The 25,304-nt window shown below is 40.4% G+C and overlaps 1 protein-coding gene across 18 annotated transcripts in view; it reads left to right on the top strand.

Moving 5' to 3' along the window:
* Nucleotides 1-25,304, top strand: part of PHACTR1 (phosphatase and actin regulator 1) — a 503,766-nt gene that overhangs the window by 286,531 nt on the left and 191,931 nt on the right. For all 18 annotated transcript variants that reach the window (XM_019742988.2, XM_074335219.1, XM_019742987.2 and 15 more), the window contains one exon: nucleotides 24,855-25,019. In XM_019742988.2, coding sequence (XP_019598547.1) covers nucleotides 24,855-25,019 — 165 coding nt within the window. The remainder of the gene's footprint in view (nucleotides 1-24,854; nucleotides 25,020-25,304) is intronic.

Raw genomic sequence — 25,304 nt, 5'->3', positions numbered from 1 at the left:
CTCTGCAGCCAGCACGGGGAATTGGTGGGAGGCGAGCTGGGCTGATGCGGAGCTGAGCAAGATCCAGGTGTGACGATCAGTGTGTGGCCAAGGGAGGTGACACTAGGACTGGAGCAGAAAGGGGTATCGGAGAGATGTTTCCAGACAACAAGAAATGAAAGGCTGACGAAATGAAGAAGAAAAGCTTACTCCACTGCGTCTAAAACAAAAGCCTAGAAGGGTGATCCCCGCTGACCCATCCCCAATGGAAAGGGCGTAAGTTATAATAGTGAGGCAGGCCTGCCAGGGTCTCAGGTGTGGGGTCTTAGGGGCATGGTGGAATCTGGGCTCACTTAAAGCTTTGAGTGTAGTTCATTTCCGTACCTCATTTTAAATTTTCATGACAGTATGCACTCATATTACACTTACTATGTGCCTGGCACTGCTCTTTGCACTTTACATATAAGAACTCGCTTATTACTCACAATGACCTCTACATATGATCTCCATTTTGCAGAGGTAGAACCAAGGCTCAGAAATTTGACCCAGTCTGGCTCCGGAGTCACACTCTGAAGTACTCAGCTCTGTAGCCTCTGGCGCATGTTGTTGATGTTCAGCAACTAGGCTCTTTGGGCAACTCCATCTCCTCTCACCGCTCGGTACACTTACACACTTCCTGGTTTTCCCATCAATGAAATGAAGAGGCTGAGCCTGGAAATCCTTCTAGCACTGGCATTCTATGTCAGAATAATAATTCTATGTACTGAACAAACCAGACATGATTCTGTTATTTAATTCAAGATAATGGAGACTTGTTTCTTAAAAAGAGAAATGGGTTTTCACGTGTCTTTTGCTGGAGGTCTGGATTGATTTGGGAAAAGGCAATTCCTTCCCTGGAACCTTAGGCCCTGAGCAGGGCCCCTAGAAAACCACTCTGCAGTGTGTGTACTTCGGTTTCCCCTGCTCATCTTTGAGCTCCTTGAGGGCAAGATTGTGTTTGATTCATTTTTTTTATTCCCTGTTACATACCTTGTTCCCAGTAGAAGATCATTAATAGTTTTTGAGTTTCATTTTTGCTTCTTAATGATTTCTGAATGTGAGGAAATCAGAATTAATAAATTTCACTCATATCACATTACCATCATTCAGATAAACTCTTTGCTAAAGAAAAAGACAGTATTATCCCTCAGGATGGCTACAAAAGTAGAAGTAGGGGGGTCATATTAAAAGGACGAGAAGCTACTTAGCTAGGAAGTATGAGAGCAAAGGGCTTCTTCCCCCGCCTACCAGTGTGGAGCACACGGTCTAGTTGACATTACTTGCTATTGAAGAGTTTAGACAGATGTTGGCAGACTTTTGCTCTAAAGGGCCAGATAGTAAACATTTTAGTCTTTCACCACATGGTCTCTGGTGCAACTACTCAGTTCTGCTGGTGTAGCACAAAAGCAGCCATAGGCAATACATACACGTAAGAGCGTGGTTGTGTTCCAATAAAATTTTATTTACAAAATAGGAAACAAGCCAGATTTGAACTAAGGGTCATAGTTGGCCTCAGAACAGGGCACAGATCCCAGCAGTGTCGATTGCTAACTATGGGGCTTTCATCAGATTAAGCCTCAGTTTCTGCACCTGTGAAAATGGGGATTCTAACACCAGCCACACGTAAGGCTGGAGGTAGGATTAAATGAGAGAATATAACATAAAGCGTTGGGCACTGACCCTGAATATAGTAAGCAATCAATAAATGGTGCCTATTACTGTTATTATTATAACTAGTATTTATTGCTTCCTGGCTTTTTTTTCCCTTTTTGCTTTTTGTTGTACTAAATTAATTCAGACTAAATTCATGCTAGTGAGTGCTATGGTCAAATGTTTTATTTGCAGTCTTTTTCTTTCTCTAGACTTCTTAAGTTTGAGAATAACAAGGAGAATAGCATCTTAATTTTTAATAATCTTATATTAATATTGTGTTTTAATCTCTTATTGTTATCTTACCAACTAGGATTGTTGTAAGTATGAAATTCATGTGTAGTAATTCACACAGTGCCTGGAACATAGTATATTGTAGAAGAAAGAAGAAAAGAAGTTGAAAAACGTTAAGTTTTTAAAAGGAAGAATGTAAAGAAATTCACTAATTACTTAGAAGTCTTGTGGAATTTCAATTAAACAGGAATTCCTATGGGCAGATTTTAGCACTCGGTGTACATAAATGAGTTCGTTTTTTAACATTTGGAATCAATTAATTGCTTGGCTTTGTTAATCAATGATTTCCTAAAGTGGAATTCATTGCTCATAAACTAGGAACTTTAAAACCAGTGAAGCGATTTGCTGTGCAAAATGATCTGTTTATCTTATAGCCGAAACAAGATAGAACACACATGCAAAACAGCTGTCTGTTGGTCAGGAGGAATTGTCTCTGTTCTGCATATTGGGAACACTCATGAATGATCATATATGTGCCTAGCCAATGATCACTCAGTAATATACAGAAGAGGTGAAAGCAAACTTACCCAATTAGGCCTGGCTTCTTTCGTGTCATGTGTTCTAAGGTATGGAGAGCAGGGTTTCTCAGCCTTGGCACTATTGACATTTTGCGCCAGATAATTTGTCCTTATAGGAGGTTGTCCTGTGCACTGTAGGATGTTTAGCAGCCTTCTGGTCTCTACCTACCAGATGCCAGTAACAACCCCCACACCCACCTCAATTGTGACCACTAAAAATATCTCCAGATATTGATAAATGTCTCCCCCCGGTGGAGAATCACTGGTATAGACTGAAGATTAAACTGCCTTGGAGACAATCATGTTCCAATATAACCAAGCAATAATAACTTATTCCTGTGCAAACATATTAGGTTGGTGCAAACATATTAGGTTGGTGCAAAAGTAATTGCGGTTTAAAAGGTTACAAATAATTGCAAAAACTGCAATTACTTTTGCACCAACCTAATACATGCCAGATTTCACAAAACATCTTTAATAGATTAAGTCAAATAATCTGCCCCACTGACTCAACATGTATGCTTAGACTTGGAAGCCCACATAGACTGATTATCTTAAATTGTAAAATATGGTGAACATCTTTATGCAATATCTGTCTTGTGGAGGCCTTCAAGTTCAAATACATTTATTGTACCACTGTTTGTTTTTAGTCTTTATGTGTTTTGCTTAGGCAAATGGTTGATGCATTTCATACTGGTTACTGAAATTTAATGTAACTATATCCTATGTGACATAAGTCTACCATTAGTTTAATTGAAACAAATTTGTTCTAAAACTTTAATAAGCAGTATAATTTTTTGGTCTGGTTTTTCCCATATTGGAGCTAAGGTAAAGCTTTTTTGGTGGTTTTCCATGTAACATGACCATTGATTGGTTTGGTAATATGTCACGTTTGATGTGGCTGGGAAAGCGTGGTCTTTTGGAATGTATGAGAAAGTACTGTTTACCTGTCTACCAGGATACCTTTCCATGTACATTCTGGCATAATGATTATACTACCTGAAGCAAGTTCATTTATCTTTAGGATGCATTTCATTTGTAAAATAAGGCTGATATTACTCATGTCTTTAAAACAAGTATCGAAAATTACCAATTTTTTTTAACTCACGTTTGCCCAAGGAGTACAATAGTAGCAACAAAACTGAAATCACAGTTTGTAAGAAGATGATAAGTTATAGGGGATAATGAGAAAGGTTTCAGTATTTAAACTGTGTCTTAAAAATATTTATGGTAGAGCACCTATATAATTATCAATGTCACTATCCTGAGACACGGAATTTAGTGTTCTAATGAAATACCAAATTTTCAGCATCAGGTAGAGGAATTCAGGAATATAAAATTTCCCTAATGCTGTAGAATAATGACCCATGGAGATATTTTTCTGGTGTTATTTAGCTTGGGAATAAGTTTGCCAAATTATTCCTGGACTCTTCTATATTTACCATTTATTAAAGAGATACATTTTACATTGAACGTCAGTACCTTGAAGAATAATTATGGCCCATAGTACTAAACAATTTTAAAATGTTGACTTTTCCAAAACATAATGTTTTAAAGCACAATCTATTTATTTTTTTCCTGAATCTGTGTAATAATTTGTATCTTCTCCACACCCATTTCATAGCATGTGACTATAAAAGAGGAACTGTATAAATAAGTGACAAAGTATCTCTATTAATTTTGAGCTCTCAGTCCTAGTGAGGTCATGCTATGTAATAAGATAAATCCTATTGTTGCTGTGTTTGCAACAGTACTTTCTAGATTCTTATTAATATGTACGGAATATCCCTGTGCCTTGTATATTTATGTAATATTTACTAATCCTGTCATGAATATTTATACTGTTTGAGAACATGGATGATAAGGTGAGATAGATTTTGTTGTTGTTGTTGTTTTATGTTATTATTTTGGAATTTCGGTCAAAATTTCCAGTTGAAATCACAATTTTGTGAAGCTTATGTTTTTTCCTGGATGTCATGAAAATCAACCTAACTTCTCCTTTTCCTCATCTTTTCCTATACTTTCATTTTTCTTTAATGTTCAAAGGTATTAATCTTAACTTGCAATTAAATTTATAAGGAGAAAGATCTGTGGAGAAGAGCAACTGATTAACAACCAAATTAGCTGAAGTTTCTGCAAAATACTACAACTATAAAATCGGTGTATATTCTTGTCACCAAAAGGGCCTGTGACACCATTACTCAATGACCCCCACCCCACCCCATCCCACCAGATTCCAAAAAATTAGGAATAACACAAAATGGTCTTTAAACTCTGAAACATTAGATTTTTAATGTCAGCAAAATCTTTACTATTATTTTTTTCAATTTTTTAAATTAAATCTATTGGGGTGACATTGGTTAATATAATTCTATAGGTTGCAAATGTACAATTCTATAATATATCATCTATATATTATATTACATTGTGTGTTCACCACCCAAAGTCCAATCTCCTTCTGTCACCATATATTTGACCCCCTTTACTCTCATCTACTACCCCCCTTCCTCCTTACACTCTGGTAACCACTAAACTGTTGTCCGTGTCTATTAATTTTTGCTTATTTGTTTGCCGAGTTCATTTTTGCTTTCAGTTTTCTATCCCACATATGAGTGAAGACATGGTTCTCGACTTTTTCTGTCTGACTTATTTCACTTAGCATGATAGTGTCAAGATCTACCCATTATGTCGCCAATGGCAGTATTTCATCTTTCTTATGGCTGAGTAACACTCCATTGTGTATATGTAAGACATCTTCTGATTTGAAAGAATGAAGAAAGGATATCTTCCCTCTTTCCAGCCCCAACTAAATTGTAGACATGTAACTATTTCAGGTTATTTTTAATTTTAAGGATTTAATAACCGCATATACATGACCTAATCTAGCTAGTATTATCATGATAGTACTATACAAAAAGTTCTATTGCCAGAGTTTTATGGACATGTTGTCTCGTATGGGCACATTCTGTTAAAATGCATCATTATGTCATTGATTCTTTCTATAAATAGCCATATATATCAGTATTGGCAATTGGACAGAAGAAAATAATTAAGATCACCATATAATGTTGTTTGTTTCCAGCTGTTTATCCCAGTTGTTTGGCCTCAGAGCCAGAAAGGAAAATGCTATATGTGGTATTGATTCAGTCTGTCAGAATTTTGAAGCTTAATTCATACAAACCTGACTGACTATAGGCATAAAAGTTACTTCAACTTCTACAGTATGAATTGTTCTAGAAAAGAACTTCTTGGTGCTATAAGGGTAGAGCTGATTTGCCTTCTTCCTGTCCCACAGAGTGCACTAAACAAAGTGCTTGTTTATGGATTTTAACAAAATTGTTCATTACACTTACTAGAATAGAGCAAAAACAGGTGCAAGGAATATTTCTGCTAAAATCTCTCCATGATCTATCTTCAAGAAACTCTGAAATATTTTCCCATATCTTGTCAAAGACATTAGATGACTCTGTGTGCGTGCGTGCGTACGTGTGTGTGTCTCCCACAGTGTTGTGAGGACTTCTGAAGAGCAGAGACTCATCTTTGTCTCATTCACAAAGCTGCACAAAGAGCTGATGCTCAGTAAATGTTTGTTGAATTGAATTCATAAAAGTGGTTTGTTGGGGAAGCCAATTTTTGTTAATGTACTTAATATAGATTTTTTTCTCTCTAAACCACTTCACCTCATATTTTATCTTAGAAGTCAGTTACTGCTCGGTTGGTGAGCTGAGAAAGAGCTCAAAATGGACACCTACTGTTTTACCCCTTGGTGGCTGAGTTCTCCAGATAATGAAAAAAAATTCCATTGTTGGCTTCCAGGGTTGGGGTTGTATCTGAGTGGTATGGAGAGGACTTATTTGTCTGACTTAAATTTTCTGACCATTTGCAGATAAGAATTCCCTTAACCTGGCTTGACCTCCTGAGTGGAATCTTTCTCAAATCCATTCGATTCTGCAACTGCATCTAATTTTTAAATAAACTTCAAAGGGAACAGTTATATTTGCATTGGAGCCAGTATGAATGGCAAAAGTTTACTTTTCTGGGTAGCAAAAAGCTAGGAAATAGACCAAGAAATTACCTGCAATGTTTCTTGAAGGATAGTCCAACAAATATCAAATGCTGTTAGAAAATCTATGAATATATTGACATCATGGTATCTAATTTCTTTCTGCTTGGTGGATCTACATCAGATCTCAGGCAATTTCCATTTAAACACATGCCCCTAAAGCCTTCAGAGTATTCATGGAGTTTCCTTTGCGTGCAGTATGATAACATTGTGAATATATTTGAATTACTCTGCTTTTCTAGTCAACTTAGCTATAAGATTAAAATCCAAATTATTTTATTTTCCCCAAGACAAAAAATAATTGTAGTTATATCTTATTAGACCAGCTAGTGAGCTCTGTTGTTCTTATTAGTCTGTAGAATACTACTCTTCCAGTTTTCATCACAGTGCCATTTTCATGTAAATTAAATGTGTAGAATAAAGATGAATTTACATCCAACAAAACTTGAACTTATTATATAATTTTCTCTTATAACAAGCCCCCCATGTCCTCCTCCATTATTTAGATAGGAATTTATCTCCTTTCAAAATACAAATATTCCAGAAAAGTTGTATGTGATGGATTTTTTTTTAACCCAGCAAACCATTTTAGTGCACTATTGAAGTTTCTGTTTTAATAATTCCTACAACTCCATTTTAAAATGCAAGAAATTCACTGGGTAAAAATTATCAGTAGTGGAATGTTAAGGCAATTATTTATTTAAAGTATATTTTATGATGAATTTATAATAATATTTGTTGGGCTCTTAACTATGACTAGGAACTGTATTAGGCATTTAAGTATATTATCTTATGTAATGCAACAACCATATAAAAGAGATATTATTGTTCCCATTTTAAGGTGAAGAAGCTTGCCTTAGGTTATGAGGTTCATATCTATCCACTCCAAAGCCATGCTTTTAAATGCTGCATCTCACACACCCGAGTGATAGCCTCTGGCAGGAAAGGTAATATTCAAGTTATCAGTAATGCCTTTAGCCCTGTACACTCACTCACAGCTCCACTAAGTACCATTTGTAGTTTTCTGTTAGACTTACATACAAATGTAATGGTCACATTACAATAATGGCAATAATATAATCATTACAATAACTGATATGCTAAATACAGTTCTAAATGCTTTACATATATTCATTCTTCATAACTGAAGAGATCGGTTCTCTTATTTTCCTTATTGTATCAATGTACAGGTACTGAGGCTTTGCCCATGACTTGCAGATGGCAGAGGTGGGACTAAATCTAATCCTCTCCCTACACTGAAATCGGAAAACAAAATTATAGAGAAATACAAAATCATCTATGACTTTATGATCCAAATAGAACCACTGTTTTGCTGAGTTTCTTCTTGCCGATCCTATGCCTATGCATAGATATATAGATATGTAAATAACCTCCTCTTTTAGAAAAAATTGAATTATACTATGCATATTATTTGGCAGCTTATTTTCTACTGAACAAGAAACCATGGCAGTTTTTTTCATGTCAATAATGAGAGATCTCCCTCATCATTTTTAATGGCCACATAGTCATGCATTTGATGGTTGTCCCTTAATTTATTTAACCAATCCCCCATGATTGTACATTTGGGTTACTGTCTTTTTACGCTATTAAAATATAAATGGAGTTGAGTTTGTGATGTCACCCTTCAATAATATATCAAACTTGACCCAGGTCAGCAAATCTCTTGTGTCTCATGGGACAGACTTTTGAGAAAAGCCAGTGATCAGATTGAAGCAAAGCCTCAGTTCAGTCACATTTGGGTTAACACTTATATAATAAAAAACAAGTCTTTCATGAAACGTGATAGCTCCTCATCTTTCCCTTGCATGAGAGAAAATTCTACCTGTGTCATTTCTTACCTATGGCTTAGAGGTAGACACTGTCAACTGTAGCCCCACCTCTAGCCATGGCTGTAGCCCCACCTCTAGCCATGGCTCTGCCTAGAAGTAAATAAAGGATAAATCTTAACTATAGTTGTTTGTCCTAACCATGAACATTTCAGGAGATGGGAAATATTATATACACCTGAGGCAGAACCTATCCTGTCTTTTTCTAAAGAACATTCATTCATTTATTCATTCAAAAAATATTCAGCGGTCATTTCCTACGTGTCATTAATGGTCCTTGCACTCCAGAGGGACCATTCTAGTAGGGGCATGTCAGTTAGGATGCCCTTGGCTGCCGTAAGATTCTGGCCTTAAACAGTAAGGTCACTTATGGTCTAACATAAGTTTGTAAATGGGGCTGGCTCCAAGCCTGACTCCATCACCCCATGATTCTCTGCTCTGCCCTCCTTAGCTTCAGGACTCCATCCTCAGGCTGGTGGCTACCACAGTTCAGGCCTTACCTGCAGACACCACAGTGACCAGAGGCAGAAATGGGACTGTCTCCTGTTGTCTAGCTTTAAGAGCACGGAAGCTATTCTTAAAAGCCCTGCCACCTACAGGCATCCCTCACAGATCTCAAGGCCAGATCAGGGCAGCCTACACACCCTTTGATCAATCACTGACCAGGGGTCCACCCACTAGTGCTGGGGTGGAGTCAGGCCCTGGGAAGCTCATGGTCCTATGGAGAAGGGCTAGATAGCTGAGCACGATCTGGGTTCTGTTAGGAAGGAGGATGGGCAGATAGAGGCGTGCCATTTTCTCCTAAAACGGAAACTGGCATTCGGAAGTGGCACAAATAATCCTCCAGGCAGAGGGAACACAGGTGTAAAGACCTTGAGGCATAAATGATGTGCTTCTTGTTGCATTTGACAAAAAGAAAGCTAAGCAGTGTTGGAACCAGGGGCACATCCTTTCCTTCTGAGTTGATATGAAGACTCTGTGACCTTGTCCTTAAGAGCAGGATGACTCATTGCGGGGTTTAGCACAGAGCAGTGACATGCTTTAATCCATGTTTGTGAGCGACTCCCAGGCTGCTATGTGAAGGGCTTGGAGGGGAGTAGCAAGAGTAACAGCACAGACGTTGGTGATGCACACAACTGGTCCAACCCGAGGAGAGAAATGGAGACAGTTGAGAAATACTTAAGAGTTGGTTTTGACCAACCTTGGTGATGAATTGGATCTGAAGGAGGTGAGGGAAAGGGTGGTGCCAAGGATGACTCATGGATTTCTGTCTGAGCAATTAGACAACTGGCATTGCCATTACTGAAGAGTGATGAGATTAAGGGCAAAATAATTCACTTTAAATAAAATGAATTTGAGGTACCTATGAAATATTATTTGGAGATGAAGAGTGGTAATAATAGAAGTAGTGGTTCAGATACCATTCAGAATCTTCTTTTTGTATGAAATAATCAAATTTTCACAATAATCCAATGAGGTAGATGCTGTTATTATCCCCATTTTATAGATGTGGTAACTGAGACCCAGAGATGTTAAGTAACTTCGCCAGAGTTACACAGCTAGTAAGTGTTGTATCAGTTGGAAGAGCCCTCTAGGCTAGAAGTATAAATTTAGAAATACTCAGTTTATCAGTGCTAATTAAATCCATGGGAATAAATGAAATTGCCTAGGGAGAGCTGAGCTCTGGGAAATTCCATGATTTAAATCAAAGCCTGAGAGACACAAAGTACTACAGAGGAGAGAGAAGGGGGAAAAGAGGAAGAAAGGCTTCCTATAGGTTGGCATTTAAAAAATGAATGTTAAAGTGTTAAAATAAAAACACAAAAGTATTTGGTTCCTTTAATAGCTAAGAAACAGTTTATAAAAGGTTCTAAAATTCTGCCAGGCAGTGCGTCGAATGTGGACATGTATGTTAGCACTTGATGTTCTGCCACTTACAAATTATCATTTGTATAAACTTAGGCAAGTCGCTTCTTTGCATTAGGATTAGGTTCAACTGCATAAAACAAATAAACTGAAACTAGAAATAACTTAAACGAGATAGGGGTTTATTTCCCACAGAAAAGTGCAGAGGCAGCCAATTCAAAGCTGCTATGTATGATGACTCCACAGAGTTCATAAGGACCAAGGTGCCACCTCTTATGAGGTGATCCTTGTCCTCATAATGGCTGCCAAGTTCCAGCCATCACATCTCTGCTTTAGAAAAATGGATGAAGGGGAAAGCAGACCAAAGAAATGGCTCATCTGTTCCCTTTAAGACTTCCCAGAAGTTGCTCGCAAAACTCAGCTCAATGGCAAAGCTTGATAATATGGCCGCACCTAGCTTAAGGGGAGGCTAGGAAACAGTCTATTAACTGGGCAAAAACCCAAGAACTTTCACTAAAAAGGAGGGGAAAAGTAGATATTGGCAGGCAACAGAACATCTCTGCCACTGTCAATTTGCTCTTCCATAAAATAGCGATTCGAATATTTACTTTACTTCTCTTGCTGGTTTGTTGCAGGGATCAGATGATACAATAACTGGGCAAGTGCTTGATAAATGATAAAACACTAGTCAGATAGTTGCTGTGAGAATGACCATTGGCTCCTCTTGCACACACTAGGCATTTATATTTCCAGTGAGGCAAATCTTGATAAAAGTTAAGAGTTTCCACTAATTTTTCGGTTCAAAAGCACGAAATGTAGATTGGGGAGAGAATATTTTTCTGCAAATCTTGCATTTTAATGACAAAGCCTTCTTTTGCTTTCAGAACGAATTTCAGAATAGCTAAGGTTGATATTTGATTAGCTCTGCAGTACACTGTCCCATCAATATTGCCTCGTGTCTGCTGAACTCAGACACTGTCCAAGGAATGCTTTCTGGTAGCTTCAGTGGGAGAAGTATCTGTGGGGACAGCAGCTCATGTCATTAACCCACCTGTTCCTCACCATTTTGACTTACTGGTAACATAATGAGGATTTCAAACCAAGGTCCTTCGTGGTAACTACGTTTCAGGGAATGGCTCTATCATTCAGAAACTATTGCAGTGATCATTAAGGAATGGAATGCAAAGCTGGCAGGGCATTTTAGATACTGTAGCTACTTATTGTGCCTGGAGATTCTCAGTCATGGGTAAAAGCAGATGAAGTTCTTTTTCCTGTTAAAATCTACAGTAGTCAGGAGTTATCTGTGACTATTAGTGTTCTTTTTAAATTTTGGGTTTGGCTCCAGAAAGATGATGCTTTTGCATTAAATAATGACCTCTAAGATTATTCTGTCACACAGAACAAAGAATTCCTATCATCTTTCATTATAAATGTACTTTCTATGTCCACATCAATTTCAAATTCCTCTAAAAGTGGAATAATGTTTGCTTTCATTTTAGGATTTTGAAGAATAGGAACTCCGTCTTCTCTTTGCTCATATCCCCTATCCCATAACTGGAATGGTACAATAAATGCGTAGCAAATGTTTGTTGAGTGAGTGCCTTATAACCCCATGTGCTCGTGGGCCTTGATACTTCCCAAAGGTGCCTGAAGGGACGGAGATGAGGACAGAGCCCTGACATCAACCTATTCCTCATGACATCCCTTTTTTCCTTTTCTTGACCCTGATACTTTGTTGTTTAGTGCCTGGAAACTTTGCAAAGGAAAAGGAGACTGGCGCAATTAGAGCTAATTTAGTTATGACAAATTTTGTTATGTAACCTCAAAGAAAAACTGGAAAGATGCTTATAAATTAAAATACCATACTGCAAGTAAAATGGGGGATAATGGTTGATGTATTATAAGCCAAAATTCTGACAATTCAACTTCATCCCCCCAGGGAGGTTTCCTGGTTGGAAGTGGTACGTTCAGGCAGTTTCACCCAGGCTCTGCAGCATGAGTCCTATTTGATAGTCATTAATTGTACGTTCTGATCCCTCTAGCTAAGGCACAGCAGACCTCCAGCCTTCCACACCTTCAGAGGTGGTTCCAGTGGAACCAAGAGTGAATTAAAAGAGTAACAGGCAAAATCAATCAACACCCTAGATTTGAAGTCAGGAGATATTGAATGAGCACATACTAGTGCCAGTTATTAGTATAAAGTTGTCATGTGTTAATATAATGATTGTGCAATCAGAGAAGTAGACGTTATTATCCCGATGCTTCTGTTAAGTGCAGTTCTGAGAGGTTGGTTAACATGCCCCAGAGCTACTTGATGAGTGGCACTGAACCCTTGGTATTCAGAATTCAAATCATAGGCTCTGGGGTCAATATATTTAGTCATTAGAAAAACAATAAGTATTTAAAAATAAACTCCTAATTCAATGTGAATTCTGAACTTCTTATGGGGAAAAACTAACCCATGACTTTCCCTGCTGAGACCGCCTTAGAAATCGACTGTCCTTAGTGCAGAATAATAAAGGGTCCCCAAAGGAATTGTTGACAGGACAAAGAGAACATTTACTTCTGAAAAAAAGACTAATGGAATGGCATTGTTGTGTTCTGAAACAAAGGAAATGAAGAATTCCTGTGAAAGTCACAAAAATATATATAAGCAGAACCTTTTACTTTCTGTGTAATGGTCAAGGCAGGCCCACGTTAGAGCCATTGGTGGTAATTATACACACATGCAAATTATACACACACAGGAAAGAAAACAAGATGTTTTTAGCAAGGACCAACATTATGGCTAAAAAATTATTTTCCGGTACTCTTTAGATTTCACATAGTCACTACACAAGTGAGAATTGGCACTGCAAAACTGGTCTGTGAACTAATGGGAGGTAAATAAGGAACCTGTGTAATGTCATCAGAGAGAGAAAATGAGATATCTGAGATTCAAAGGAATTAGACTCAGCGAATGATTCTTCAATGGAGTATGAGGTTTCATAGGTTCTCTATCATCCTATGTTCAACAAGGTAACTGAGTGGCTATTATTGTGAGATCCTGGAATAAGCACAAGGGAGGAAAAATGCTGAGCAGGGTGTTAACCCTGACAATACGTATTATGGAGGGAAAGACTGAAAAGAGTTGAATCAAACAATGTACACTGCCTGGCCCAGACCCTTCTCAAGTCAGTCATGATATGGGAAGTATGAGTGGTGATGGACCAATCTCTAGACTTAGGAGCCCTGGGCCACTTTACCTCCCTGTGTCAGTTCTGGGCAAGGCATTTGACCTCTTGGTGTCTAATTTCCTGCATCCGTAGAAGGGGACAAAAAAGACCCTACCATGGCATTTTGCAAATTGTGTTCCACAGAACACTAGTCTATTATGAGCCCTCAAAGGCATCCCACAAGGAAATACCAACCAACCATGTTTGTGATTAAATTAAGTTTGGGAAATACAGGGTTAAACAAAGTTTATGGGTTTATTGCAGACCTTCTCAAAGCCTTAAACAGGCTAAATTTTGATGTGACTCTTTGAGAAAATAGTATGTTAATCATAATTATAGGGAAACCCAGGAGATTTGATACCCTGCCTACATAATGGGGATGTTATGAAGCTCTAATGAGATAATAGATGTAAAACATTGGGAAAGAATAAAGCATTATATGAACAGTAGGCGTCTTTAAAGAATCTCCAATGAGTTGCGGGTTTTGAGGTTGGCCGACACCACTGAAGCATGACAATTTGTGTGTGTGTGTGTGTGTGTGTGTGTGTGTGTGTTTTAAACATTTTATTGGGGAAGGTGAACAGGACATTATTAGGGAACAGTGTGTACTTCCAGGCCTTTTTTCCAAGTCAAGTTGTCCTTTCAATCTTAGTTGTGGAGGGTGCCGTTCAGCTTCAAGTTGTTGTCCTTCCAGTCTTAGTTGTGGAGGGCGCAGCTCAGCTCCAGGTCCAGTTGTTGTTACTAGTTGTAGGGGATGCAGCCCACCATCCCTTGCGGGAGTCGAGGAATCGAACTGGCAACCTTGTGGTTGAGAGGACACGCTCCAACCAACTGAGCCATCCGGGAGCTCAGCGGCAGTTCAGCTCAAGGTGCCGTGTTCAATCTTAGTTGCAGGGGGCGGAGCCCACCATCCTTTGTGGGACTCTAGGAATTGAACTGGCAACCTTGTGGTTGAGAGCCTACTGGCCCATGTGGGAATCGAACCAGCAGCCTTCGGAGTTAGGAGTATGGAGCTCTAACCGCCTGAGCCACTGGGCCAGCCCCTGAAGCATGACAATTTTAATACTAAGGTCTTACTCCTTAGCCAACCTCCAGAAGGCTATGAATTTGGTTGGGGAGAAGGGAGTAAGAGTCTAGGTTTTTGTAGGAATGCTCTAGTATGTTTCTCAGAGTGCGATTCTCAGAATGCTCCCATTAAAATTACATGGGTTGTTTATTACGCATTCACATTCTTGGTTCAACAGATGTAAGATGGAGATCAGGGATCAAAATTTTTAATGGATACTTTAGTTGATTCTTATACACACTAAAGTGTGAGATCCACCAGCCTGGAGGGTCTTGGCTCAGTTCAGAGTCTCCAGAACTTTCAACATTCGTGTAATTCCTTAAGGGACGTCCCAGTGGTGGAGTGGTAAGGAACATCATCCCTAGAGGAGCCCTATTGGCCAGGTACCAGAGGAGACATTTCATTTTTAGATAACCTTTATTGAGCTCCTGTTCTAGGCCCCAACAGGGTGCTTTTAGTAAATATGTGTTAATCCTTACAAGTCAGTATTATCCCCATTGTATAGGAGAGCAAGCTGATGGGACTTTCCTAAGGTCACCCAGTGAATTTGTTAGAACCCTTTTGGTTGCAAGTGAGAGAGAAGCCAACCCCCTTTGGCTTAAGCAAAAGAGAGAGAGAGAGAGAGAGAGAGAGAGAGAGAGAGAGAGAGAGAGAGAGAAAATTTATTGGTTCATATAAAGAAAATCTCCAGTGTTAAGATAGTTTCAGGCAGGGCTGGATCCAGGGGCCCACATGATATGAAGTCTTAGTCTCCCCTGAGTCATTCCTCCCTCAGCTTTTTTTTCTTTTTCCCCTTCTCTAATGGCTCAATTCCCAGGCATACTTTCCCCTTAAGGTGACAGAAAGATTTCCAGCATCTCCATGCTGTAGGACAAGAGTTGTCAAAGTATGTTCCCCAAGGCTGGCTGTTTGTTTTTGTAAATAAAACTTTATTGAACACAGCCTTGCCCATTCGTGTACATTTGTCTGTGGCTGGTTTCATGCTGCAGCAGCAGAGTTGAGTATTTGCGACAGAGCTGAATGGCCCATAAAGCCCAAAGTAGTTATGATTTGGCTTTAAAGAGTTCACTGACCCCTGCAGGAGAAACCAGGTTTTGTTGAGGTTTGATTTGCATCTATGAGAGGCGCTATTTATTTACCCCAAGAGTATCAGACCTTAGGATCTGAGATTTTAAGATGAGCAAAGAACCTACATTATTTAAAGATTTTTGCTTTGGATTAACACAAGACTTGGGAGTTCGTTTACAATTTAAATGAACAAATTCCATTCCCAACACAAATGTATACTATGTATTAAAGGAACAATAGAATGTTTCTTTAAGTTTTTGTAGTTAGTACATGCTTTTGTGGTTGAAGGTTACATTCCCAGGAGATGAAACAGGAATTTTGTATTCAATATCGCAGAAAGAACTTTGCTGATAACTTCTGTTATCTCAGTAAATGTAACAACACAGACTTGGATAAATTTAAATTTAAATAAGACTTTCCCCCTACCTGTCTGATCTATTAGCAATGCTATTTGTTCATTGACTACTCTGGTCATGGAATATACAATTTAACCTCTCAGCACAGTGCTTAGAAAATATGAAGTATTTGACATAATAGAATTGTTTCCTCTCAAAGCATATGAATTACCAATGTGACCTAGACATTCTTTTAATATTAACCAAGTCTGAGAGAAGGTTTTGAAGTTTATGGCCCCAGCTTTGATCAGGCTGAGCTAGAGCCTGTCTAACCTACAGCCCCAGTTGGAAGAGCGTGTCTATCCATAGCCCCAACAAAACCCAGAATTGAGTCTCAATTGCTTATTCCTGAAGGAATTGCTAGGGGTGGAGGATGGAGAATGCAATGTTCTGATTGGTCTGCACTGGGTCATGTGCCCACCTCTGGAGTCAAGAGTGAGATCCTCCTCTCCAAAACCACCCAGACTGGAGTGGAGGATGGATGATTCTCCAAAGGAAAATTAGGGAGCCCGTGCCACCTGCTGAGAGGCCAAAAAAGTACTCAGCCACTATCAACTATTAAACTGTAGATTCTGGATCTGAAATCGATCCTCCTGGTTTCAAAACTAACATCCTGCCCACTAGACACAGTGTATAGCATTTTCTGAGTGAAGCAAATCAAACTGGTAGCTGCTGAGTTCCTAATTGTAGCCTGTGATGTGGCTGCGTAGTTGAGAATGTCCACAGGTCCTGCTGACTTAGGGTGGGTATTCTCCAGGGCACGTGCATACAGGAATGCATATAATTTATGATATCTTAGGGTAAGGCAGATAACACCCTTTTTTTTCCTTGTTAGAGTAGGATCAGTTGGCATCTATTTTGTGGCCTTTTCAAAAAGAAGCTCTTTCTTCCGTCATCCCTAAAGCCCTCCTATATTTTAGTCAGTGATATGGAGATTCAAAAAGCCAGGCTTTCATAGAGTGAGAGATATTCTTGAAAATAGACAAGTCTTAATAGCATGTGTTTCTCTTTTTCCGAGAATTATGCCTTTCTTTTCATTAGTTCCTCTTTGATTTTCCCAAATGTAACATGGTGATGATAATAATAGCTTCCTCATAAGATTGATGAGGAGTTTACATACGGTAATACTTTAAGTGCTTTGGTCAGTGCCTGGCCCAGACTTAGTGACTAAAAAGTGATAGCTGTTGTTAATACTATTATTATTATTATTATTACCATCATCATTTTCATCAACATTAATGCCTAAGGAAGCACGATCCTGGTTAGAACCTCCCTTCCTGTAATGTGGAAACCAGAACCCCTGTTAACAATATGCACAGTTCTGTAGACCATGTTAGTCATATAGCCTCTTTCTGTTACAATGGCCTATGGTTCTAGGACAAGTAGAGCGGACCCCTTTGCTCTCTTTAAAAATCCATACATCTTAAGGCACAGGACTTAGGGGCATTCTCATATTCCTCTTGGGTTTCAATTACGACTTTAAGAGATTAACAGAAATATGACTTGGGCCATCTTTGGTCCCGTGGGTCCATGACTTCCCCTTCTCTCTTCCTGCCACTGCATGCTGGCATAATGTCTTTGTGTCCTTTAGCCAAGGTGCCAGCCTGTTCACAGTGCCAAAGGCAGTGGCAAGCCTAGGAAAGCATTCTTTGGGACCTGCTCCTGGCAGCGGGTAGAATTGCCTCCTACCAGGCAAAAATCTCTGGAGCCAGAAAAAGAGGAGGATGGGAGGAAGTGGGCCGATTGCCTGAGCGAATCTGCTGAGGAGCGTGGGCTTAGGTATTCGCAGTCTCACTCTCTCTCCCACCGTGTCCCAACCCACAGGACAGTGTTGTACAGTCACACCATTGGTTCTTCTACCCTAAGAATATCCTTCCTGTAGGAACAACGTTAACATCTCTCTCAATATAAACATGTATGTATCCCTCCAGAGGTACAGTGGGCAAGACTCAAACATCACGATGGTAGAGTCTGGAGTGTGAAGGTGGCTTTGTGTGGCATGGAATCGGTATTTCCTCGGGTGGTTCTCAGATAGAGAAGGCAGCCACCTGTGTGTCCAGAAAATGGAGAGACACGAGAACTCTCTCCCCCACCTCACTGGGACCTGCAATACTCAAGTTAAGCAGACTTTGGATTAAGATGGATAAACCTTTTGTTCAGTGCAGTTGTGTTCTCATGAACACTATGCTTCTCCAGTCTCGGTATGCATGCCTTAGTTCTAATGTACAGGTTAGATCCATCTTTGACTCGATGCTAAGGGCTGAGGAAGAAGAGGGTGGTACACTGAGGGTGGAAGACTAGGTAAGCATGGTGAAGGTCAGGAAAGGAACGAGGGAGCAGTTGGGTAAGGACCTCACCAGTCCCCATAACTCAGCAATATTAACACCAGTCAGTTTCCAGGTATCACGTCTGTGCTGGCACTGAACCTTTTCATAGCTCCGTGGTCAATGTGGCAGTTTGTTTTGTCTCCTAGCTCCTTATAGGCTTGTATGTGGTCTCACACCCGGTCAGTGTTTTCTGGGCAGAAGAGCCTCCCTTTGTCCCCATGGCGACCTCCTCTAATACCCAGTTGTCCTCCCCTCAACGCCCCGTCTGGTTCCTCATCCCACTCCTGAACTCATGGGACGAGGCAGAGGCTCCTAATGATAGAATACAAAGCATCACTTCTTTTTTGTTTTGGTTTGTTAAACATACCTCATGGGTAATATAGTTCAGCCCTAGATTGATCAGAAACTCTTCAAAGAGATCTGGCCTCGATAAGAGTATAGTGTAACTTGTGGAGTGAAAAGGGGACATACTGCCTGAATTCAAATCATTCTTTCATTTCCCTACCATTAGGCATGTCTGTAAAACTGAAAGTGCATTTTTAAAAGGGGAAAGCCATAGTTGTTGAGAATTTCCTAAATGGTTAGGTACTTGTTTGACACCACTTTGTAGCTGTAACAAAAGGTAACGCTGCTTGCTGCAGGAAGGTGAGAGGTTGAGGCCGTGGGCAGCTCAGTATAGTGAACTGACAGTTAACTTCACCTCCACCCCCATCTTTGGCCCCCACTCTTAGGTTTAGTGAAATATGGTGAAAATTTAACCCCTTCTAATGAAATTGGAAGGAAAAGTGAATGTAATCAGATCCTGCTACCAAAGCATTCTATTTGTGTGTTCACTTTGGGTTGAGAAGCAGATATCCAATTTGTGAGCATTTCAGATCCTTCCAAAATCCTAGGAGCACTTGACACATGGAGAGATCTAGCATCGGGGCCCCAGAAGTCCTGGCCGATCTGCCTCTGTTGTTGACTAGACATCAGCGAGCACACACAGCATGGCTTCCTTCTTGCCAAACTTCTCAGAGGGACAGTGTATGACTAACACTTTCTAGGCCAGCAGGACAACAAACAAAGTTGGTGCTTTCTTTGGATAAGCCTTTTGAAAACCAAGCAACCATGAGAAATACCAGGGTGCCAAAAAAATGTGTACAAGTAGGTACTTTGGTCAACGTTGCTCAAGCAATAGTTCGCCATAATTAGAAGTGTCTGGATGCTGATGGAAACCACTGAGAGCACCTCTTGTAATTGCAGAAGTCAAATGTGACTTGTATTCATTTTTTTGTTATTGGTACATATTGACTTTTACAATTTTAATAGCTTTTTCTTTTTTAAAAGTGTGTATACATTTTTTTGGCACCCTCTGTGTAATGGTAATTGTGCCGTTTGAAGTGTTGCTGGCCCACCCCACTTCCCCTCCTTTCCTGCTCTAGGAGCCCAGTAGGAGCAGCCCCAGGCTACAACAACGGGTTGTAAACACAAGGGGGTCTGTAGGCCCACAGACACTGCTCCTTGGGTTCTCAGTAATTAAAATGATGTATGAATTATTTCCTCTCCTTTTCTAAAGGGAAGGAAAAATCATCTCCCAACCATTTCTTGCCCTACAGATAAAGCACGTCCCAGTCATGTCATGAAAGCGAGCCCAGACTACCTAGTCTCTTAGAAGAGTCTTTTCGTGGAGGGTGGTAAGGGAAGGACCCCAGAGATCATTCTGGTCCAAGCCTCCCTTTCTCTCTCAGCTCTCAGAATTCCCTGGGCTGCCCAGCTTACTACATTTTGATTCCGCATTCTCAGTCCTGGCAGTTGACATTCAGGCTGATTCACGTCTCAGGGAGCCTTTTCTCCAGACAGCTGTCTCCTTTCTCAGCAGCATGAGGACGCCACCTCCGGGAGCACTGGGCCTGGGTACAGCAGCCTTTTTATGATCTGTTTCAAAAGAAGCCTGTTTCTGTAAACATGCCTGGCCTATATGCCTTTCCTCTCCCACTTGTCTCCATCCCGTTCTCTTTTATGTCCCTGCGGTTAGTCGGCAACCACTTTATTCTGAGCTCAGTTTTGTTTTCTTTTGTCTTTCTTCCACTGCAAACTGGATTCACAATTGGCCTCTTTCCTCACTCTTAAGCCTTTCAATTTCATTATTGGGTGGCCAAGCAGTCAGGTTGAGAGTAGCCCCTGCTGTCAGATGAATTGGGGGAAAAAAGTAATGTGGATGATTAAAATATAAATCAGTTAAACTTGAAGTCATCCAGTCTGCTCAATAATCTAGTGTACTTAAGGGCTAAACATCTTGATTTTAATAGTATACTTATTAAAGATTCATTTAATCATGGCGTTATAATTATGTTTTTATAATGCTCTATCAGCTTCTTGCCACGCCAGGTTTTTCAAAAGCATCCCTAATTTCTTATAATTATATTAATGCGGTTATTTCAGAATAATTTTTATTCATTTCTTAAAGATGTGATTATAAAACATTTTTTTGGTCCTAGTGGTATACATTTTTTAAGACAAATAGTGATTCTGATTTTCATGAGCTGAATCATTCATTTACTTAGTTAGCAAATCATTATTGAGCGCCAACTATGAGAGTGAACTTGATATCAATCTTGAATAACCTGTATCTTGATTTAAAAAATTGGGGGGGGGGGATTTAATACATAATCTTTAACCTTTAGCTCAAGATGTTTTAGGTTGGCTCAACCCAAGAAGCCTCAACCTGGATACTTTAAACATTTCACCGTTTGTGTCTTAGACTGGAGAAACAAAAGAAAGGTGGGAACTCTTCCAACACAGTGCAGATACCCAAATATACACAGAATTTTGCACATAATTGCAGTAGTCTGATGGCCCTCTGGAAGCCCACAGGGATCCGCAGGCCTCAGGATGAGCCTGCTGTGGCAGGAGTGCCGCACGGTGGCTGCGGGGTGTGCGAAGACAGGCACTAGGAGGTAATTCTGGGCACGTCGTTCCAGTGGAGGTACCTGGAGGCCAAGACAGGAAATGAGAACTTTGTACTGTAAGTTGTGAGAAGCCATTCAAAGTTTCTGAGAAAAGCAGACTTCTGGAAGAATAACCCAGCAACACTATAAAATAGAGATGTGAAGGCAGGACACTGGGGTTGGGAATGGAGGTTTGGAGACTTGCAAAATCTGGACAAGCAACAATAAGGTTATAAACCAAGGTAAGAAGTGAGGAAAAGGGGATGGATACGAAAGAAAGTGATCTTGTGGACATCCGATCAGTAGACCGTTGTCTTGGCTTCTATCCTGGACTCAAAGCCTCCTTGGTGTGGTTTCCTGCAGTTGTCACTACCTATGAGCTTTGTTGAAAAAGCAACAACACAAGCAGCTGATACCGTTTAATGAGAATAATTCCAACATCCACAGTGTTGTTCCAGAGGCTGTTTACGTGCTCCACTTGGCTTCCTTCTCTTGCCTCATTGTAGCTGGTTTTTGTTTGTTTAACTGCTCTCCTCAGTCACCCTGCCACCCAAAGTTACTTAAAGTCTCCTCACTCATTACTTTCTTCCCTCCGCATCCAATAATCTATTGTACCCACTGGGGCTAGGTTCATCTCCCCGAGGCCCACATCTGATCTCTGCCATTTGTGACCAGAGGCCCCAGTTCAAATTTTCAATAACTCAATAAAATCTTCCCATGACTAACAGTTCTATACATACCTTTGATCCCACCTCCTTTTCTCCTCCCAAAAAACCCCGTTTCATATACTTCTCCACCTCTTTTCTACATCTTCAGTCTCTTACACGCCACTGGTTTTGGCAGCTCGGCCCGCCAACCAGACCAAGTCTTCCCATCCCCGTCCTGGTACCTTGCCCTTCAGTAGTTCTCCATCACCTCAAGCAATAGAATCCAACCCCCTAAAGAGACATGGCTAAACACTGTATTATCTGACTACAAAGCCCTTGTCATTGATCGACCATCCTAGTCTGCTTTTTTCTTTTACAATCAAAGTTCTTTTAAAAATGGAAAGTCTTCACTACCTACCCACTCATGAAAAGCAAACACCTCAGCTATGTTTGCTTCCTTGTCCTCCCTCATGTTTATCCAGAAAGTTACCAAGACCTGTCAGTTCTACCACCTGGCTGAATGTCATCTTCTCTCTGTGTCCCCTCTGTCACTGCCCTACTTGGCTTCTAGTCACTATCCCTCAAGACTATTGCAGGGGCCTCCTTATTACTCTCTCTCTGCCACTTGTTTCTTCACACTCCTGTTCAGGTTCCCATTGCTGTTTCAGTGATAGTCCTAGAAATAAATCTAATTGTGTCCTGATTGTGTAACTTCTCAATCAGGCTAATTAACACTGAACCCCTCCCCCACCTAGACACTCTTGCTGTCCTTTACCGTGTTCTACTTTTTATTTTTCTTCCAAAGCACGTATCTTCTAGCATACTCTACAGTTTACTTAGTTTTCATGTGTATTGTCTGCTCCCCATCTTGCCTGCCTCCCAGAGTAAGCTCCACGAGCTGGTATTTTTATCTGTTTACTGACATAGCCTAAGCGTCTGGTACATAGTGAGCACGCAACACATATTTGTTGCACTTAATAATATCAATTTCCACTTACAAATTCTCATCTCTTTTCATCTGCTTATAGGGTGAAACCCAAATGCCTAATATTACCTTTCAAAGCTTGCTCTAGACTCTGATTCATCTCTAGACTCCTCCAACCACCACCTCTCCCCGTCTTCGCAGCTTAACCAACACTCATGGTTCACTGGGTTTCTTGTAGTTCCTAGAATGTCATGCTCTGTCAGCCCTCTCTGTTCCTTTTGGGTCTGTTCTTCTTCCAGGGATCCACTTCTCCCTCTTCCCCATGTGGGGAGAGTCCCTCCCCTTCTAAAAGCTAGCCAAACATTATGTCCCTGGGGTCTTCTCCAACACTGCAAAGCCGAATTATCGCTCTCTCCTCTGCCTCCATTGAATTATATGAGGTTTCCTGTTTCGCCAATTTTATACACTGAGCCCTTTGTCTCTTCCTCTAGACTCTGTGCTCAATCATGTCCCATTTTTGTGTCTACCCCAGAAATGATCACAGTGTCTGGCACACTATTAAGTGGTAACTTACAATGATCGAGAAGAGCTCCCAGTGCATTGAACCATGTAGTCAAAGGTTCAAGTGCCATCACCATGCAACATGTCCAAATGATTGCCACCTTCACCTGCAAACCTGTGTTCCCTGTTTCCATGAGTGAAGATGCCACTCCACTGACATGATCTGGGCATCAGGAACAATGCGCTTCCCTTCCCTCAGGCCACCCAATCAGTCACTTAGTCCTCTGGACTTTGCTTCCCAAACATTTCTCAAATCCATCTACATCCTTTCAGTTCTGCTGCCAGGAATCTTTACCAGCCTGTCATCATCTGTCACCCAAGCATGGTAGATGTTCCATATATATCTGTTGAGTTAAAAACCATTTCAGATGACCGCAGGCACACTACCAGGCTGTAAGATCGAGCTTCCGAGGACAGCCTATGTTGCAAAAGTCCATGTGATTTTTCTGAAAGATGGTGTTAGAGGCCCAGCAGAGTGGTGTGGGGTCAGCCACAGCCCTAGATGGATTTTGACCTTCTGGAAAGACGAACCCTCCCACCCCTTTGATTTTGCCAAAGAGGTTACTTTCTCTGATTATTCCTGTCTTAAAAATTCAAGTCACTTATATTTACCTCTCTGGGATGTGCAAATTCTCCTGTAAGTTGGAAAAGAGTTGATTTTATTCCAAGCGATAGAAGAGGTCACAGCGATTGTGACCTTTAAGGAAGAGCTCCCACTAGGCATTCTGAGTTTGAATGTCCTCAAATGTAAAGTAATTGGCAGTAGTTTAGATGGTCCCTAAAGTCCATCTCAGCTCTCAATTTCTAAGAATCTTTTTGTTGTTGTTAATTAAGCAAAACGCCAGAAACAAAATGACCGAGAAGAATTAAGGCAATTCTAAAATCCAATAAGGGGCGAGTGATTCTAAAATTGGTCACTAAGCCTGAGGTGGAGCCATTCTCTCGACATATTCACGTGCTTCTGTGGATATGGGTAAAGCAGGACAGTAGGAAGGAGGGTCGTGGGTAGTGGAATCTTTGGCACTGGAATAGACAGTTGATAAATGTTTTCTCCTTCTTTCCTCAGCAGATGGTGTTATAGTGATTGCATCTGCCAAGCCTTATTTGAGAAATTGCTGGCCAGTAGTTACACTGATGTCCCCTCCCTGCCTGTGGGGGAGTCTCTGAATGGTCAAGAGGGCTGTGTTCCTTCTTCTCCCCCTCCTTGTCTGCCTTCTCATGTCCAAGTTAAGGTTGGAAAATTTTGGTGGGGGTCTTCCAAATCCCTAAGGTTTGGCTGTCTGTCCCCAGCCTGTAGCACACGGTAGTATGACTTCCATTCCAAAAGGCAGAAAGAAAAACGGGACTTCAGTCATGTGGTTTCTGTTATCTGTAACCATGGAAAATGTTGGCCATCTGTGAGGCTCCCATTTTAACACTTTTTTTTCCTCTCTTTATTTCCATCTTTTTCTCGGGAAAAACAAGCTGAGGAAGTGGAGAGGCTGGCGGCGATGCGTTCTGACTCCCTCGTCCCAGGTACCCATACCCCACCCATCCGGAGGAGAAGTAAATTTGCCAACCTGGGAAGGATTTTCAAGCCTTGGAAATGGAGGAAGAAGAAAAGTGAAAAGTTCAAACACACGTCTGCAGGTAAGATTATTATTTTTTCTTCATTTCTCACTGGGCTTTTGTTGACATTGACTCTGTACATTAATTAGTAGGATTAATGTAGGATTTAATTACTGAAGATTGTCTGAACCAAAGAAAAAATATCAAGTCTTACAATGGCTCTTGTCTCTAATAATTCTTAAATATGATTGAGACTAGCTTTCAGGTCATATGTGCTTTCTTGTGCCTTTTTTTGTTGTTGTTTTTTAATTAAAGAACCATCACTTTTATATGATCTATAAATATCTGAACTTAGAATTCCACCTT

The sequence above is a fragment of the Rhinolophus sinicus genome, linkage group LG06, assembly GCF_036562045.2.
Source record: "Rhinolophus sinicus isolate RSC01 linkage group LG06, ASM3656204v1, whole genome shotgun sequence".
NCBI classification, from domain to species: Eukaryota; Metazoa; Chordata; class Mammalia; order Chiroptera; family Rhinolophidae; genus Rhinolophus; species Rhinolophus sinicus.
This window is presented reverse-complemented; position numbering and strand designations above follow the sequence as displayed.